The sequence below is a fragment of the Lepidochelys kempii genome, chromosome 6 (genome assembly GCF_965140285.1).
Source record: "Lepidochelys kempii isolate rLepKem1 chromosome 6, rLepKem1.hap1, whole genome shotgun sequence".
NCBI lineage: Eukaryota > Metazoa > Chordata > Testudines > Cheloniidae > Lepidochelys > Lepidochelys kempii.
Window position 1 is genome coordinate 119742995 of NC_136385.1, and position 19233 is coordinate 119762227.

Sequence of the window (19233 nt, forward strand, 5' to 3'; positions counted from 1 at the left end):
TATAACATAGAAACACCTCATCTCTTACTGTGCTCTCTTTGTAACTTCACAAGGTTTCTAGTAATTTCAGAAGGTTCCAACTTGTTCCTGCAGAAAATAGAACTATGTTTCCACACCAGAATCTTCTTTACATCAGCAGGAAAACTACCATGCAGAATCTGCTCTGTGCCACCAAATCACCTTCTTACAGTGCTGCCCTGAGTCATGTTAGTGGAGTTGATGGTCTCCATTAAACACCTTCTGAACCCTTGATGCTTGCATTTGTACTCTCAGAAAGGAGCTATAATAAAGGCTCGTCAGAGACTGTAGAGTCCTGTGCTGGGAACATACAGTATATGGATTAATAATTGAGATTACCCATCTTCTCACTATTTTCCCTTGGTATTTGCACATTTACTTTTTATTTTCTTGTATAGATAAGATCCTTTGTAAAATCTTTTAACACAAAATGCTTCCTATTTAGTTGTCTTCAACTTCATTCTCTGTTCTCAGTTCAAGGAGAACAACATATTGTAAACATGAAATTGTTCAGCCTGTGGCTAGATCTTTTCTCCTTGCTCTTTTACTATTGTGCTTGCCAAAGAATGAAGATTCAGTGTATATAAAGAAGGTGCTATCAGAAGAGTCACTTTCTAAATGGAGTCTTTTGGATCATGACTTCAGTTAAATTACTGAATTCTGTGTGATTTACTGAACTGGCATTTTCTGTGCAATGGAGTTCTTGCCCTCCTTCTTGTTATAGTGTTTGATGATAAAAATACGACTGTACCTATAAAAAAGAACAGTACTAGGAATCATAGAAAAGTTGGGCTGACAGGGATCTTGAGAAGTCATCAAATCCTTGCGCTGACCAAGACTAAGTAAACCTAGACCATCCCTGACAGGTGTTTGGCCAACCTGTTCTTAAAAACTTCCAATTACGGGGATTCTACAACCTTCCTTAGAAGCCTATTCAGGAGTGTAACTACCTTTAGAGTTAGAAAGCTTTTCCGAATAGCTAACCTAAATCTCCCTTGCTGCAGATTATGATCATTACGTCTTGTCCTACCTTTAGTGGACATGGAGAACAATTGATCGTAGTCCTCTTTATATCAGCCCTTAAAGATTTTGAAGACTTTTGTCAGGTCCCCCTTCGGTCTTGTTTTCTCAAGACTAAACATGCCCAGTTTTTTTAACCTTTCTTCATAAATCAGGTTTGCTAAACTTTTTATGACATTTGTTGCTCTCCTCTGAACTCTCTCTAATTTAACCACATTTTTCTTGAAATGTGGCACCCTGAACTGGACACAATATTCTGGCTGAAGCCTCACTCATGTAAAGTAAAGAAAGTCAATTACCTCCCGTGCCTTACATAGGACTTTCCTGTTAATACATTCCAGAATGATTGTTGCCTTTTTCACAGCTGCATCACATTGTCGATACATATTCAATTTGTGATCCACTCTAACTCCCAGACCATTTTCTACAGTAATACCATCTACCCAATCTATTTCTTGTTTTCTAGTTATGCGTTTGATTTTTTTTCCTTCCTAAGTGAAGTACTTTGCACTTACGTTTTTTTTTAAATTTCATCTTCTTGAATTCAGACCAATTCTTGAATTCGTCAAGGTCATTTTAAATTCAAATTCTGTCCTCCAAAGTGCTTGCAACCCCTCCCAGCTTGATGTTGTATACAAACTTTATAAATATGCTCTCCACCCTGTTATCCAAGTCATTAAATACTGAATAGTACCAGACCCAGAACTGATCCCTGCAGGACCCCACTAGATATATCCTCACAGTTTGACAGAGAACCATTGATAACTACTCTTTGAGTACAGTCTTTCAATGAGGTGTGCACCCAATTTACAGTAATTTCATCTAGACCACATTTCCCTAATTTGCTTATGAGACTGTCATGTGTGACTGTGTCAAAAGCCTTAGTAAAATCAAGATATACCCTGTCTGCCACATCCCCGCTATCCATTAGGCCAGCAGTCCTATCAAAGAAGGAAAATAGGTTGGTTTGACATAATTTTTTCTTGACAAATTCATGCTGGCTATTCTTTACAACTAGGGCTGTCAATCAATTAAAAAAATTTTGTGCGATTAATCGCGATGTTAAAAAATAATAGAATACCATTTATTTAAATATTTGTGGACTTTTTTACATTTTCAAATATATTGATTTCAGTTACAACACAATACAAAATATACTGTGCTCACTTTCTATTATTTTTATTACAAATATTTGCACAGTAAAAAACAAAAGAAATAGTATTTTTCAATTCACCTCATACAAATAATGTAATGCAGTCTCTTTATCATGAAAGTTGAACTTACAAATGTAGAATTATGTACAAAAAATGCACTCAAAAATAAAACACAAAACTTTAGAGCCTACAAGTCTACTCAGTCCTACTTCTTGTTCAGCCAGTCACTCAAACAAGTTTGTTTACATTTGCAGGAGATAACGCTGCTGGCTTCTTGTTTACAATGTCACCTGAAAGTGAGAACAGTCATTTGAGTGGCACTGTTGTAGTCGGTTTTGCAAGATATTTACATGCCAGATGTGCTAAAGATTCATATGTCCCTTCATGCATCAACCACCATTCCAAAGGACATGCCTCCATGCTAATGAGGGGTTCTGCTTGATAACAATCCAAAGCAGTGTGGACTGAGGCATGTTCATTTTCATCATCACGAGTCAGATGCCAATAGCAGAAGGTTGATTTTCTTTTTTGGTGGTTCAGGTTCCGTAATTTCCACATTAAAGTGTTGTTCTTTTAAGACTTCTGAAAACATTCTTCACACCCCGTCCCTCTCAGATTTTGGACGGCACTTCAGATTCTTAAATCTTGGGTTGAGTGCTATAGCTATCTTTAGAAATCTCACATTGGTACCTTCTTTGCATTTTGTCAAATCTGCAGTGAAAGTGTTCTTAAAATGAACACCATGTGCTGGGTTGTCATCCGAGACTGCTATAACATGAAATATATGGGAGAATGTGGGTAAAACATAGCAGGGGACATACAATTCTCCCCCAAGGAGTTCAGTCACAAATTTAATTAACAGATTTTTTTTAATGATTATCATCATCATGGAAGCAGGACGTCTGGAATGGTTGCCGAAGCATAAAGGGGAGTACGAATGTTTAACATATCTGACACGTAAATACCTTGTAATGCCGGTTACAAAAGTGCCATGCAAATGCTTGTTCTCACTTTTAGGTGACATTGTAAATAAGAAGTGGGCAGCATTATCTCCCTTAAATGTAAACAAATTTGTTTGTCTTAGTGATTGGGGGAGGTTTAGATTGGATATTAGGAAAAACTTTTTCACTAAGAGGGTGGTGAAACACTGGAATGCGTTACCTAGGGAGGTGGTAGAATCTCCTTCCTTAGAGGTTTTTAAGGTCAGGCTTGACAAAGCCCTGGCTGGGATGATTTAACTGGGAATTGGTCCTGCTTTGAGCAGGGGGTTGGACTAGATGACTTTCTGGGGTCCCTTCCAACCCTGATATTCTATGATTCTATGATTCTATGATTGGCTGAACAAGATGTAGGACTGAGTGGACTTGTAGGCTCTAAAGTTTTAAATTGTTGTGTTTTTTGAGTGCGTGCAGTTATGTAACAAAAAAAATCTACATTTGTAAGATGCACTTTCACAGTAAAGAGATTGCATTACAGTACTTGTATGAGGTGAAATGAAAAATACTATTTTTGTTTATATTTTTATAGTGAAAATATTTGTAATAAAAATAATATAAAGTGAACACTGTACACTTTGTATTCTGTGTTGTAATTGAAATCAATATATTTGAAAATGTAGAAAAACATCCACAAATATTTAATACATTTCAATTGGTATTCTATTGTTTAACAATGACAATAAAAGTGTGATTAAATGCAATTAATTTTTTTAATCATGATTAATTTTTTGAGTTAATTGCGTGACTTAACTGTGATTAATTGACAGCCCTACTTATAACCCTGTTATCCTCTAGGTACTTAAAATTTGATTGTTCAATAATTTGTTCCAGTATCTTTCCAGGTGTCAAAGTTAGCTTGACTGGTCTATAATTCCCCAGATCTTCCTTGTTCCCCTTTTTAAAGATAGGAACAGTGTTTGAATGACTGATCACTTGGTACTGTATTTTTAACTCACTGAATTGTATTTGAAATGGTTTTAATATGTTTCTTGGGTATATGAATGTCTTTTATTTTTGATGAGTATGATCACTTTATATTAACCAAACAACAAACAAACCAACCAGGAAATCTGAGAAACTCTCAGGATACAATTCTTGTCCTCCCTCTGTAATATTTTACAGTAATTAGAATTTGAGAGGTTTTTAGTACACTCTTTTTTCCTTCCAAAGTATAGAAGATTGGAACATAAGGTTTGGAAGCCAAAATCATTTAGGTATTTGTAAGATCCATTATGAACACAGGGTTTGGAAATTTTCAAGGATCATGGCCTCTTTTAGTCAAAGCCATTTATATTGTTAAAAGAATGACATTGTTAACAAAGGAAATCCTAGCAATGGTATAAGTCCGATACTAGATAAGAATAGTAAAGTTGCCAGTCATGATGCAGAAAAGGAAGAAATATTCAATAATTATTATTGGAAAGCAGCAGGGTCATATATTCATATCTTCCAGTAAAAAGGAAGAAGTTTCCCTATTCCATAAGTAAATAGGGAGGATTGAAACAGCAGCTATTAAATGTAAGCATTTTGAAATTAGCAGGTGCTGAAAACTTGCACCCAGAAGTATTAAAAAAATTAGCTGAGAAGCTATCTAAACCATTAATGTTCAGTTTCAACAAATCATGGAAAACGGGATGTTGCAGAGGAAAAACCTAATATTGTGCAAATATTTCAAAAAGTTAAATGAGATAACTCAGGTAATTAATAGTCTGGTTAGCTTGACATCGATACCGGGCCAAATCAGGGAAAGACTGATATGGGACACAGTCAGTAAAGAATTAAAAGATGGTGGCAGGCAACATGGCTTTATGGAAAACAAGTCTTGCCTAACTTGTTTTTTGATGACATAGTATACTAGACTTCTGTAAGGCATTTAACTTAGTCCTGCATGACATTCTGACAAAAAAAATCACAGACAAAATCAGTGTAGCCCTTATTAAATTGATTAAAAACTGGCTAAGTGGTAGATCTCAAAAGTTATTGTAAATGAGAAACCAATATCCTATGGAAGATTCCATCCCATTGTCATCTTTTGCAGGATCCCACAGAAGACATGAGAAAAACATGCATAATAGTGACTGACTAAAGAAGCTCAATCTATTTAGTTTATCCAAGAGAAGATTACAAGGTGACTTCATCATGGTTTCCAAGTACCCACACGAGGAAGAGATTTCTGATAGTAGCTGGCTGTTTAACAGAAAAAGGCTTAACAGGCTCCAATGGTTGGAAGCTGAAGCTAGACAAATTCATTCAGATGTAAATTTTTAACAGTGAGGGTAATTAAATATTGGAAGAAGTTACTGAGGGACATGGTAGATTCTCCATCACTTGGAGCCTTTAAATCAAGATTGTCTTGTTGAAAGATGTACTGTAGTTCAACCAGAAGTTATGGGCTAGATGTAAAAATTACTGTGCCAGGTTCTGTGACCTGTATTATGATGATGGTCAGATTAGATTATTATAATGGTCCCTTTTGGCCTTAAACATTTGTGAATATATATGCTTAATATTTACCTTGACTGTCATAATGTACCTGATAAGATAGTAAATCCCCTTCTCAGTTTTCCAATCCATTATCTCAAAGATAACAATATGACTTAGATCTATTAAAATAAGGAAGGGACACATTAATGTAATTAATTAAGATCTGGATAGTTTATTGTCTGCCAGTTCTGTGTTTTGGACCTTTTAGCAATATCGTACAATAATAATAATATCATTCTTTATAACAGACCTTGATTGAACAGAAATTAAAATTCTAACTTTAATTCCTACATTAACATGAGCATGGTTGCCACAAAGTTAGTTCAGTGTTGCCTGGATCTCTCTGCTAAAGTGTACCTTGACATTCTAAGGACTGGCAAACTATTCATGAACTGGGGACTGGCTCCCACTATTGCCTGTGGAGCAAACTGATTTAATTCAGTAATGTGAGAACTTGCGCAGTGTTATTTGTTGACCTGCAATTTTCTCTATATATTAGACTTTCACAGGGTAGTTAATTTGTGTCCACTGGGATTAATTTATACCTTGCCATACATTTTTGTTAGCGGTCTTAAAAAGGGAATATTCCCAAGTAAATTAGCTAACATGTGCTTTAGGATTTACATCACTATTAGCAAGTTTGAGAAAATTTGCTCATGTTAAATGTACATTTCACAAGCCTAGTTCTTATAATTACTGGTGATTCACAGTTTGTCACTTTCTTTCTTTAACTGGTTAGGCTTTGCTAACTTTCCCTTTATTGTATCTGTTGGAAAAGCCACTTAAGGTAAGAATTTGTCTCATGGGACAGCCAACATCAAGTGATCTATCATTGGCTGCCGTCAGGGTCACAGTGCAGCTTTTCACTCACATGTGCTTTATATTTCTTATTGTGAGATTGCATAACATTTTTGTTCCTATTCTAATCTTGAAGCTCTTTTGGTATCTTATTCAGAGTCTAAGCTCTTTGTGGAAGGGACCATCCCTTATTATGTGTTTATACAGCACCAGGCACAATGGGGATCTGATCTCAGTTGAGACTGTAGGTGCTTCCATAATGCATGTAATAAATTCTCATCTATTTCAAGGCTTTGGTGGCCAGGTATTTAAATGACATACATCAGTAGCCCTTTCAATAGCTCACATGTGCACATGCTGAACAGATAACTAGGTGGTTTGTGCATAGTTTCCCATCTTTACAAACGTGATCTGAAGGCGCAAGTGCTGGGGTTTGCTTTCCTACTCTTGCCCATTTAAAAGCACTGAAGCAGGGAACAGCCCTGCTTCCACCACTGCCTTATCAACTTGCCTCAATTCTCTGCTTTCGCAGGGACCGTCTCTGTCAATCAGTGGGTTATTCAGATGCTAAGGCTGCTGAGACTGCCAGTAAGGGTGCCAATTAGTGCCAACTGTAAATGGTGTGTTTTGTAGAATTTATGTTCGTAGGAACTGATATTATAATGTAATAATGCCAAGCTCTTACGTAGGACTTCTCATCAGTAGATCTCAAAGCACTTTACAAATGAGATCAGTATCATTATCCCCATATCACAGACATAGGTGGAAAACTCTCTCTGAATACTGTCTGAAGGTGACAATGGTAAAAATATTCTGCTGTAGGAATGTCTCTTTCTTAAAACACCTACTGATCTTGTATCATATTCCCAGCTGATTTTTTCCCCTTCTTTATTCAGGTTCTTTCCATTTGTCCCAAGGACATGAGGGCAGATATCTGCGTGCATCTGAACCGGAAGGTTTTTAACGAGCACCCTGCCTTTCGACTGGCTAGTGATGGCTGTCTGCGGGCCCTGGCTGTGGAGTTTCAGACTATTCACTGTGCTCCAGGAGACCTCATCTACCATGCTGGAGAAAGCGTAGATGCGCTCTGCTTTGTGGTGTCGGGATCCCTAGAAGTCATACAGGATGATGAGGTGGTTGCTATTTTAGGTACTGTGATCTTTACTGAAATGGTCGTACCCTACATAAATAATGGGGAGCTGCTCCCCAAGTTTTATCTAACAATCCAGATTGAAATGTAAGTTATTCAGTCATGTGTCTCAGCCTGTCTAAGCAGAGGTGCTTATTGTCGTTGTGTCTAAGTGCTTCACGCCAATTAAAGCTGTTCCTGAGTATTCCCTGACTGGCAAAACCCTCACCACTTGCCTTGCTCCCAGCGCGCATGATTGTGTGAGTTTCATTTTGTTTTTCCTTCCATCCTATCTCTACAATTGTGAGTTAATCCTGGGAATATGCTATTCCTGGAGGAAGGACTTACCAGGAGGTGGGTCTTCCATCGAAACCTGGCTTTGGCTGCCCTCATTAGGTGTTCCACAGCTGGGGTGTAGCTGCTGAAAAGGCTCTGTCTCTGTGTCTTATCCTATCCTAGTACCTGTAGAACACAAGCTGTCTTGGAGGATCATGAATCTTGGCAAATCTTGAAAGAGAGGATACAGGATGAAGAGTAGATAAATGTAAAACAAATAATTAAGGGGGTGAGATATGTGTCTGGAGAGGAAAATTGCTCAGGCAAATCTTGTGGACTTCATTTGCTATTCTTAGAAAGCCCTTGCCCTTGCTTTGCCAGAGATCATAAAATGATGCGCAGTTTTAGCATCGTGAAGCAGTTGTGTCGGGAAATGCAATTGCAGTGAATGACCTTCCTGAGGGAAACACACATGGAGCGGCTTGCAGCATTGTATTCTGTTAATTACAGCTTCACCTTGTGATAAATTTCCTCTTAGAATAGAGCGACGGAGCTCGAGGGGAGAGTGATATTTGGACATTCTGGATCAAGCGAGTTTTGTCGCAGCAGAAATGATTTGCTCAGTGAGCTGTGGATATGCTTTCCTTCTGCTTAGCTTCGAATAATAACTGGTCTTGCCCAGTGGCACTGTAGCAGTGCATTGGGACCATGAAAGATGAATGGTTGTCATAGCACTGAAACACTTTGTCTCAAGAGAGACTCCTTTAGCAGTAAATCCTTCACATTTTATTCCTGTAGGAGTGCTCTTTCTGCCTACTCTGGCTCACTGGTCAGAGGTAGGGTGTCCCTGAGCACAACAGAATGGCATCTGTGTGCTTGAAATTCTTTAAATCTTCCTCTGGAGGAAATGTGTAAAGTTTTTTTATGCTCTCATAGGAGTGTTTTCCATGTTTACCTTCACACTGGCCTGTTTCACTTGCCTGTATTCTAGTCTGGGTTGTTTTTTCTTTTCTTTCCCCACTGACACATAAATTTTCTAAATTTTCTTCTGAGTCAGAAACAAAAGACACAGAAACTCTTTGCTGGGCAGTGAAATGACACACTTACATCATTGTTGTGAATTGGCCCTCAGGCCAATACCACAGAAAATGAATAGTGGTTTGAGCCAGATAGACATGCAAATTAGGGTTGACCCAAGCAAATCTAGGTCCCTTATGAAGGCCTTTGCTTGATCCCCCTGGCTGGAAAGCCTCTGATTCGCTCCGTGACCTTCTCCTCCCCCTGGACCATCCTCAAATTTCTACATAGGCCACCTGTTGATGAAGGAGGTGGTCAGTGTTGGTGGGAGGGTACAAACAGAATGTACATTTGTCTAGGGATTGGGGCGGGGGAAATAATGGGTGCAGTTTTCCTATTAAACAAGAAGAGGTGGGAGTATGCCACCTGCCCCAGCCAGGGCCACATTAAGGTGCAAGAAATGCAGCTAATGCAAGAGACTCCAGTTATCACCAAAGCAGGTTGAATGCCACAGCATGCTGAGCCCCCTGTCGTTACAAGTTTGGCAGCACTAGTTGACCTGGTCCTAACACAAATCTCTCACTGACTGTCGTGGCAGAATTTATGTCCCCATCAGATTTCTCTGCTTCCCCACAGAAAAATGACTTTCTGACAGGGAAGCAAGGGGAACCACAAGAGTGGTCATGCGTCCCCCCCCAGCAGTATGTTTTGGGTGCCAGGGAAGCTGGCAGAGAGGTAAATCACTGTGGGGCAGGGGATAGGACTGGAGAAGACGTGGCTCCCCACCCTGCATCAGGCTCAGCTGCTAGTCCTGGCTGGGCTAGGGAGGATGGGACTTCCTCTTCCCCTGCACGGCATCCGGGATTGGGTCAGACCCACCCTGTAATCTCTCCCCCAGCTGCAGGAAGCTCTGCAAACTCCCTCCACACACACACTTCCTGTACCCATCGCTCCTCAGCTGCAGGGGGTGGGGGATCCCTGTACAAGGAGCTGCTCCCCCATCCACCTAACCCCTGTGCATCCATAACCCCTCATGCCCAGACCCTCCCACCAAGCCTCACCCCCACCCCCCCGCACTCAGAACCCCTCTGATGAGCCCCACTCCCCTTGTGCCTGGACCAGCCTGAGGAGCCATCCACCCCCCGCACCCCACTGAGCCTCAATCAGCCGCACCTGGATCCCCACCCCACTGAGCCCCACTCCCCCAGCATCTGGACCCCCCCCCTCGAGCCCTCCACACCCAAATCCCCCTGCTGAGCTCTATCCCCACACACACACACACACATCCAGACCTCCCCTGCAGCTGAGCCCCAACCACCTTCACCTGGACCCCCCAGCAGTGTCCTATTACCGTTGCATCTGGCACCCCCCTAACAAGTCCCTGTGCATCTAGATCCCCCACACACACCCGGATTGCCCCATACAGAACCCTCTCAGCCCATACATGGATCCCCCCCACACTGAGCCCCTCCACACTTGGCTCCTGCCTTGCTGAGCCTGCCTGCCCACACCTGGCGTACCTGGCATGAAGAGGGCAGGGCCCTGGGGTGTTTCTTTGGCAGTCCCAGTCCATGCACTGTGTCAGGGTTGGATGCAGCTTCACCACTGAGTCTGTGTCTGGGGTTCGGGGAGCTGTACCGTGATCTCCCGTCTCTGTGCAGCCTGTGGCCTGTGCTCCCCAATGCCATGCTGGAACCTCCACCAATAAAAGTTTTATTGAACAATAAAATTTGCAGGATTTTAAAATATTGTGTGCAGATTTTTTAATTTTTTTGCGCAGAATGCCCTCAGGAGTAACTAATGGAGGCTGAAATGAAGGAGAAGACAGAGTAGCTGTCTTTCTAAATCACCTGAAAAGGCTGAGTTCCTCATCTCCCCTAGCCATGACCTCAGCTGTGCCTTTAAGGCAGAGCCCTGCACTGGAAGTGCGGCAGAGCTGCACTGCCCCAAGGGTGTTTGCACAAGAATTCTCTCTCCAGCTCCCTAGCTTGTGCGGGAGTATTTTCACTGCTGCATCCCTCGAGCAGGTGCATCATATGCCCCGGCTGGGCTGCTCGGTGCATGAAGGCCTGGTGCATGAAGGCTCCTATGATGTCTCGTTGGGCCGGTACTCTGGGGACGTCAGGGGCTGTAATTACGCCAGGCTGCTCTGCCAGGTATGAGACAAGAGGAGACGACAGAAAGCAATACATGTGCAGTGGCTAATGTACATGTAGGAAGCGGAGGGAGCACACCAGTCGACGCAGGTCTTCATCACATCACATCATTCTGTCCTGGCAGGATGCAGCACGAAGGAAGAAATAAGGAACAAGAGCAAGAGAGGAAATGTCCTGACCCACTGCCAGACGTGTGTGCGCCCTTTTGTGCACTCACATAGCTTGTCCAAGGGGCATCCCCAGTTTGTACCAGCTGGAGAATCTGAATTGAGGCATATACACACAAACCTGATGCATTTCCCTTCATTCTTGAAGATATTAAGACATTTTAAACTACAGTTTTTATGCAAAAAGCCATCAGGTCTAGTATTCCGGGTTGAAGCCACTATGCCGAAAGCTAAAATCAGCAATTTCTTTATCAAAATATTTTTTGTACGTCAAGTTAGCGAACCATCTCCTGCTAAATACTAATCTCAGTGACAAAAAGGATCCCTCTCTCTTTGTGTTACAGCTCTTTAAAGAAGAAAGGCTTGAGCTGTGTGCTACCAAATGAATGATTTTGAGGGTGTTACAATAAAACAAAGCATAAATTACTAATTTGCTGCGCTGAAAAACATTAAGTGAATTTCATGTAGGCTTTGTTGTTCATTACTGAATATCATTTTTCTGCAATAATGGTGAGAGATCTTTACTTCCACCTCCTACATTTCGTAAATCCAGTAGCTATGTTACGTGCTGTCTGACTGGAGAGACCTTTAACCACATTGAGTTAAAGAGAATTGGCTTTAATTACTGGAAGTGCCTTCGATTCTGCCATCACTGCTGACAGCTAATTCAATGAAACAGAGTTACATTTATTGTGTGGCATAGGGATTGGTAGACAGCATAAATCTAGTTTAAAGGATGATAAACTGTTACTCTGATAATAAGCAAAATAGGGGATTTCCTCTTGCTCTGAACTGATTAGCTGCAAGACTTTCAGGAGTTCTGGAAGAGGATCCCTTTCAGAGGCATTTGCAAAGGCATTTATAATGACAATAAGATGGTGCAGTGCAGATCAAAGGATGGAGAACACCATTTTTATCAGTTTGTCCTGCCATAAGCAGTTCACACAGAAGGGAAAAGAAACTGCACGTCACCTGGCTCTTCCCTTCCACCTCTCCTTTGCTCACTGTCTTTGTAGGAGTCCTCTGAGCATCTCAAGGGGCTTTACATACATTAATTAAATTCTCACCATACCCTGCCCCACTCTGCAGGGAAATATTAGCTTCATTTTAGAAATAACATGCGAGGCAAGTGACTTGCTTGAGGTTGAACAGCAGGGTAGTGGCAGAACCAGGATCTCCGACTGTCACTTCTGTGCTTCAGCTGAGAGATCATGTGTTTCTCTTTCCTATGGGGTGCTCTATCCAAATAATATATATCAAGTCCGAATCTCTTGTATGACCTGGTGTGCCTCCTAGTCCACCTCTCCCACTTTGCTCACTGCCTTTGTGTGACTCTGTCTGAGGATCTCACGGTGCTTTACGTACATGAATTCATTCATTCTCACCACCCCACTTTCGCCTCCTGCAGCCATGTTGCTCAGTAGGTTTGGTGTCCCAGACAAGTATTTTCATTGGACTTACAGTAGGGATGCGCTTGACCCTTTGTGTTTAGGGGCAGGGCTTTGGAGGACCTTGGCTCCTCATCTTTAGAATTTGCTCCCCTTAGAAGCTCATGAGAGCCTGGATCTAGTGAGCTTCAGGGCAGGATGGAGGACCTAGTTATTTTGTTTAGCTCTGTTATGCTTTCGTTCTTGTTTTGTGCCTTAATTTTCTGTAATTAAGGTACCCGGCTGCTGTAGCAATAGGCATTATAGAAATGAGTAAATTGAGTGAATAATTCAAATTGAGCCCTGTGATCTGCAAAGTCTGGGATTCTTTAATGAAAATACCCTGGTGTGCCATTAAGTTCTCTCTGTTACGACCTTCATTTTCCTCTACCGTCTGAGTGAAATAACTGCTAATCAAATAGCTAAGAAACCAAATTCATCTCTGGTGTAAAATGAAGCTGGAGAAAATGAAGCAGAATACAGCTTAGTAATTTTACCATGTTACATTTGCAACTGCAAGAATAACCGGCAAGGGTAAGCAATCTTATGTCTAATTGTCATAAACTTTGCTGATAAGTCAGGCCACGCTGAGAACTCTATTTCGTAATTTTCCAGTCACAAGTAGAACTTGATAGAGTAACTAGAATCGCTTTATATGCGGAAATGTGCCACCAAACAGGTTTCAGTAAATGCAAGCTAATGAAATCAGGTGTCCACTCACATGGGGCAGATAGTAGTTCACCCTACTGCAGTTACAGACAATTTGCGTCTGGCAAAGAATCTTATGTAAGTGGTGGTGTTAAATGCCGACCAAGTATTTCTAGATGCTCCCTTTAATAGTATGGTTTACTGTAGAACTCATAGAATTGCTTTAAACCTGAAGATTAAGTAACGTATTTTGAAGAAAATGTTATGCCAGAAGAAAGGTAATGACTTTACACTTAAATGTTGATTCTGGGAACTGATCAAAAATAATTTGGTTCAACCCAAAGGGCTGATTAAAATATAATAAGGAGCTGAATTCCTAGGTGTGATTGATCCCTGTTGAATGAAAGCAGTTTTGGTAGCCCAGGCAGTATGAATATATGACAGCTTGTACTTCATCTACACTAGTGATCTTACCCCACATGTAATCAGATAAATTGTCTATTTTAATGTGATGTATGTCAGTTTTTATATGTGTTCTTCATATAATCCCACTACATCCCTGTTGTTTATTGGATTTTTTATTTTACCAGAAGCCCAGACCTTCAGTTATTAAGCTTCCTTTAAACAGGGTCACATGTTATCTTTTAAGGCATTATTTCTTCCTAGTGGAATTAGAAACTGAATATTACCAAATATCAGACATGAACATTAGGGAAAGCTCGCCATAGCAAGTGGCATATAATTCATTGGTTTTAGTAAGGTATTTGAAAATTGGGAATGATTTTTTTCCACCCCATATTGCAGCTGTATTCTGAGGTTCAAAGGGATAACAAATTGATTCTTCTAGCAAATAGCATGAGGCGAATCCTAGGAGGTGCCGATCAATTACAACTCCCAGTGAAGTCAGTGCTCAGCGGCTTTTGGATTTATGCAAGTAGGCTTTAGAATTGCAGTATTAGGAATCCATCCATCAGCCCTATTAACATTTTGAATTTACTTGATGTTATGCTGAGCGAATGTTGCTGTGGAATTGAATTGTCATCCTCTGGTCAGATCTAATATAAACCTTTTCCTCTTCCTGGTGGTTCCTTATTGTTGCTTGTTTCTTTGAATAGGTTTTATTTACTGTGATAGACCCAGGCCATTTGGGTACAGCAGAGTAGCAGAAGGCAGATAAACTGGCCACTGGATTAACAGTTTTCTGTTCCCTGACTGACCAGAGCAGGGGCTGCTCCAGGCTAATGAGAACACCTGACTCCAATTAACCTGCAAAGAGTCAGGTGAGGCCATTAAGCTAATGTGACCACCTGACTCTATTTAAGGCCCCTCTGATACTATAAAAGGGCTCACTCCAGTCAGGCAGAGAGGAGCCAGAGGAGAGGAAGTGCAGCTGAAGGGCTGGTTACTGAAGACACCCTCAAGTCATTGGTAAGGGAGCCCTAAGGTAAGGGTGAAGAAGGGAGAAGCAGGAGAGCTGTGGGGAAGTGGCCCAGGGAAATGGAGCAACTCTGGCGGTAAAAGGTTGGCTGCCAACAGCTGCTACCATTAGGGTCCCTGGGCCGGAACCTGGAGTAGAGGGCGGGCCCAGGTTCCCCCCAACTCAACACTACAGAAACACCTCCTGGGAGGGGAAAACAGGCCCCTGTCAGGACAGGAGGCTAAACTGTTTTGGCATGAGGCCGTAGGAGCAGCAGAGACTGTGGGAATTCTCTCACCAACTTCCATTGCTGGCTTATGATGAAAAGGGCTCAGTAGACTGTATCCCTGGCCCTAGAGAGAAAGGCTACGTGGAGGGTTGCAGTGAGCCTCTGAAGCTAGCATAAACCTCCTGGACATGCGGGACCCACAGGGACAAGGTTGGAGTTGTGCCACGTTATATTTTGTATTTTAATAATTATTTACAAAAAAAGCTTTACCAGTGTTCAGCTGGCTTTCTGCACATGTTCCATACCATTGTTGCTTTTTCCCTCCATTGGCCATTTTTGAACCCATTGCTGTTTTTCCAAAGTGCTTGAAATGACCTCTTTCATTCTGTCATTTTATGTAGTACCATGCAGCAGGTAGGCCCAGGTTTTCCAAAGGAGCTCAGGGCCAGACTTTCAAGTGTTCAGTGACCACAATTATGGCCAGATTTTCAAATGAGCTCTGCTCCCATTTGGGTACCAAAATAACAGTTGGATTTTCAGCTGAGCGCTTTGTTGAAAATTTAGCCAAGAGGGTCCAGTTATACTTCCACTGTAGTCAGTGGCAAAATATCCATTGACTTCAAGACCTACAGGCCCAGACCCCACTATGTTTTCTAGGGCTTAAGACAGAAAGTCAAAAATATATGAATGAACCAATCAAAGCATTTCATGTTACATGTTTTCTCCTATATTTATTTTTGATTATTTAGAGTTGGCCAGTTCCTTCATGCTTTAGTGTAGATTCATAGATTTTAAGGTTAGAAGGGACCTTAAACTAATCTAGTGTAACCTCTGACATAACACAGGCCATGATCATGGCTAAAATATTTAGACACACTAGACTAAATCCTGAGATGGGATATATATGTGCAACACCCAGCAATATAATTTTAGGCTTTGCAGGTGGTCAGTTAGGAGTCATCCTAAATTACCAGCAAATACTGTATCTTCCAGCAGTTGCTGTGTAGCCCTTGGTGCAGAATTTACTATGTTACATGTAATTGCTCTTCTTCATCAACATTTTACTGGCACATACCCAGGTTCGGTATTTTATGATTTCACTTTGCAGCCAGAGATTCAGGATAATATATTGCATTAACTGCCTAGAAACATGGACTCTGCAGCTCTTCTCAGCCATTTAGATAATGACAGCCCTCCTGTAAACGCCGCCCAGGTCCTTGATGAATAGAGCATTTGTTAGAGAATTGTTTACATTTTAATATTTTATCAGTGGGGAGATGCAGAGCTTTAACACAAATTAAATCTTAATTCATGCAGTTTCCTCTCAATGTGTTAGGTTTGGAAAAGATTTTCTAGGCATTGTAGTCTGTAGATAACTTTTTACATTTTTAAATTGAGTCCAAATACATTGCTCCAGCAGCGTTCAGCCATATAGTGCTGTTAACAGGATATTATGTATTTTTGACACCTGATGCCCTTTTGCTGAAAGTTGGTCTTTGGCTGATTAAAACAACTGAAAGGAAACATCTGAGAAAATCCATCTGAAGGTGGGTGAAACTAGGCATGTGCCCTGTGGAGTATTTCCTGTATGAATAAACAGCTGTTATAGAACAACAAACAAACTGTCTGGTGGTTTGTATCATTCCCTGATTTTGGCCCATGTACCATTCTCAACGCACAACACAAATAACAGGGTTGTATGCTTATGAGATTCATGGGAACAAAGTACCTATATCCCACAGTCTACTGCAGCATCAGGCTGTACTCCCTTCCGTATATGGGGCGATGGCTGATGAATTTGCACTGTTGTGGATCCAGCAGCATCACACGAACCCCTTGTGAATCCAGTCTCTGAGCCACCATAAATCTGTGACCCATTCTGAGCAGAAAGTGCGAACTCACTGTCCCCAATCTTCAGGCTTCCAGCCTTAACTGAGACCTGTCCTGGCTCTCCTTAAACCATGTCCAGCCACTCATATCTGTCTCCCTTTTGCTCCTGTCCTGGGAGGTGTTTATCTTGGTAGCCATAATTTCAGAAAGGAAGATTGGGCCCTTTTATCTGTTTTCCCTTTCTACATAATTTTTACCAGGAGATTTTTTCCCCCCGTATCTGCCTAGACTTCTTCCCAAAGGTCCTATCCGGCTCTCACATCTACTAGGATATTTCTCTGCTCAGTTTCTGTTGCCAGTTTAAGATGGAGAAATATATATGGGGGGTGTGTGTGTGTGTATATATATATATAGACATGTGCAGGGCTCTGAAAGTCAGCTTAACTGGAACCTTTGTGAACCTTCTGTGAGCGTCTTTGCAGGCCCCAAGCAAGTTGATAAGTCTTGTAGCTTTGTTCTTCATTGGGGAGGTCAGAGTATTTACTGCAGAATCTTACAAATTGGCAGTTAGCCAATCAAGCATGGCTGTGCTGAAAATCTGGCCCCAAACCTTACATGTTTCTAACCAGTTTCAAAAATGCTGTCATTACCAATTGGATGTCTAGTTAGATATTAAGGAGACTGGGAAATATGCTTCCTTGTGAAAAAAATTTTAAATGTAACCCGAGGTCTGAGTTCTCCCAGAACACGTTTTCCAAGAAAATGAACTTGTTATGTATACTTAGAACTCCTCAGGCTTAATCCAACAGATCATTTAGAATTTATACCAGATAGTTCCCTTCTAAAAACTCCGAGTGAGTAGGGCTTTGTCTACCTTCAAATATAGTATTGATTTATCTGTTAAAACTAGATAAAACAATGCAACCATCCCTATTGTGTGCACAGGTGTATTGTTGTAAAAGTGCTTTACACTGGTGTAACTTTTCCCACACGGGATGGGGCATAACTATACTGGTACAAAGCATCTTCATATCAGTGAAACTACATCCAGGCCAGGGGGTCTACCTCAGCAGTGCACGTAAGGCGGTACATTACGGGCTCTCCTGGGAACCGCAGCGGGGAAATGAGCAGAACATGGGGTCACTGGGCGGCCCCATGCCAGCAGCCCCTCTGGTGTGGCTGCTGTACTGCCCCCAGCCTTGCCCCCAGCCCTGTCCTCGAGCGGGGCTGCAGTACAGATGGAGGAGACCCTGCGTGGAAGGGTGGGGCGATACAGCCATGCCGGAAGAGCTGCGGGCGTGGGACCGTGCTCCTTTCACCGCTGCGGTTCCGAAGGTGCAGCGGGAGGAGGACAGAGGGGCCCCCCATCCCTAGATAAGGGGGGTGGATCATGGGGAGGGGACAGGGAGGGCATGGGGCCCCTGGGCTAGGGGCAAGGCAGGGAGGAGTCACGTGGGGGTCATGTGAGGAGGTCACGTGCCCCCCAAGTGCCCTCCCGTACCTGTAAGAAATGGATTACACTTGCACCACTGGTCTACCTGTGTAACTATTGCAGTAAAAAAAAATCACAATTCTAACTGATAGAGCTAAACTGATACAATTTTCAAGTGCAGACCCAATCTCAGTCTTTCTTTTAGTCCAAAAATCAACGTAACGGTAGTAACCACATGAACATCCAGGGCCTGATTCTCTTTTGCCTTTTGCTTTGTGTAGTCATTTACACTAGTAAAAAGTGCATGTAAAAAACTACCCATTTTGGTTTGGTAGCTTTCACATTTTCACCCACTTTAAGGCCCCTTTTACACTATCAGAGCAGTGGGATGAGGCTTTAGTGATAATGGGAATCAGAGCCATAGTGATTTACATCCATTTTGCACTGGTGTAATGTCTACACAAGGTGAAAGACAGTGGTGCATCAGGCCCTAGCATGTTGATGCTACAGGATCCTTTCCTTAAGGCTTGTCAAAAATTATTCCAGAATAAGATAGGGTATGAATTTACAGCACAGTAGCTATTTCTGAATAACTTCCATGCATAGGTCAGGTCTACTCTATAGGGCTAGATGGACCCAAGATACACAACTCCAGCTATGTGAATAACGTAGCTGGAGTTGACGTACCTTTGGTTGACTTATTGCAGTGTCTACACCACACTGGGTCAACGGGAGCAACTCTCCCGTCGACTTACCTTATGCTTCTTGTTCCAGTGGAGTACTGGAGTTGACGGGAGAGCGATCTTCAGTCGATTTAGCAGGTCTTCACTAGACTCACTAAATCGACCCCCGGTGGATCAATCACAACATGTCAATTCCCCGGTAAGTGGAAACAAGCCCATAGGCACTCTTATTCCAGATTAAAAGTACCTTTTTCTGTACATTTTTTTAAGTACCTCTTTTAGTTCATTCAATTTTCCAAGTGGATTAAGCTAATTCAGAAAAAGGCATTCTCATTTCAGAATAAGAGTGT

The 19233-nt window shown here is 41.8% G+C and overlaps 1 protein-coding gene across 1 annotated transcript in view; it reads left to right on the forward strand.

Annotated features, from left to right (window-relative positions):
• The window catches only part of KCNH5 (potassium voltage-gated channel subfamily H member 5), a 235511-nt gene that overhangs the window by 165465 nt on the left and 50813 nt on the right, over nt 1-19233 (forward strand). Inside the window, exon 9 of the mRNA XM_073350736.1 lies at nt 7369-7621. Within this exon, the coding sequence (XP_073206837.1) occupies nt 7369-7621 (253 nt within the window). The remainder of the gene's footprint in view (nt 1-7368; nt 7622-19233) is intronic.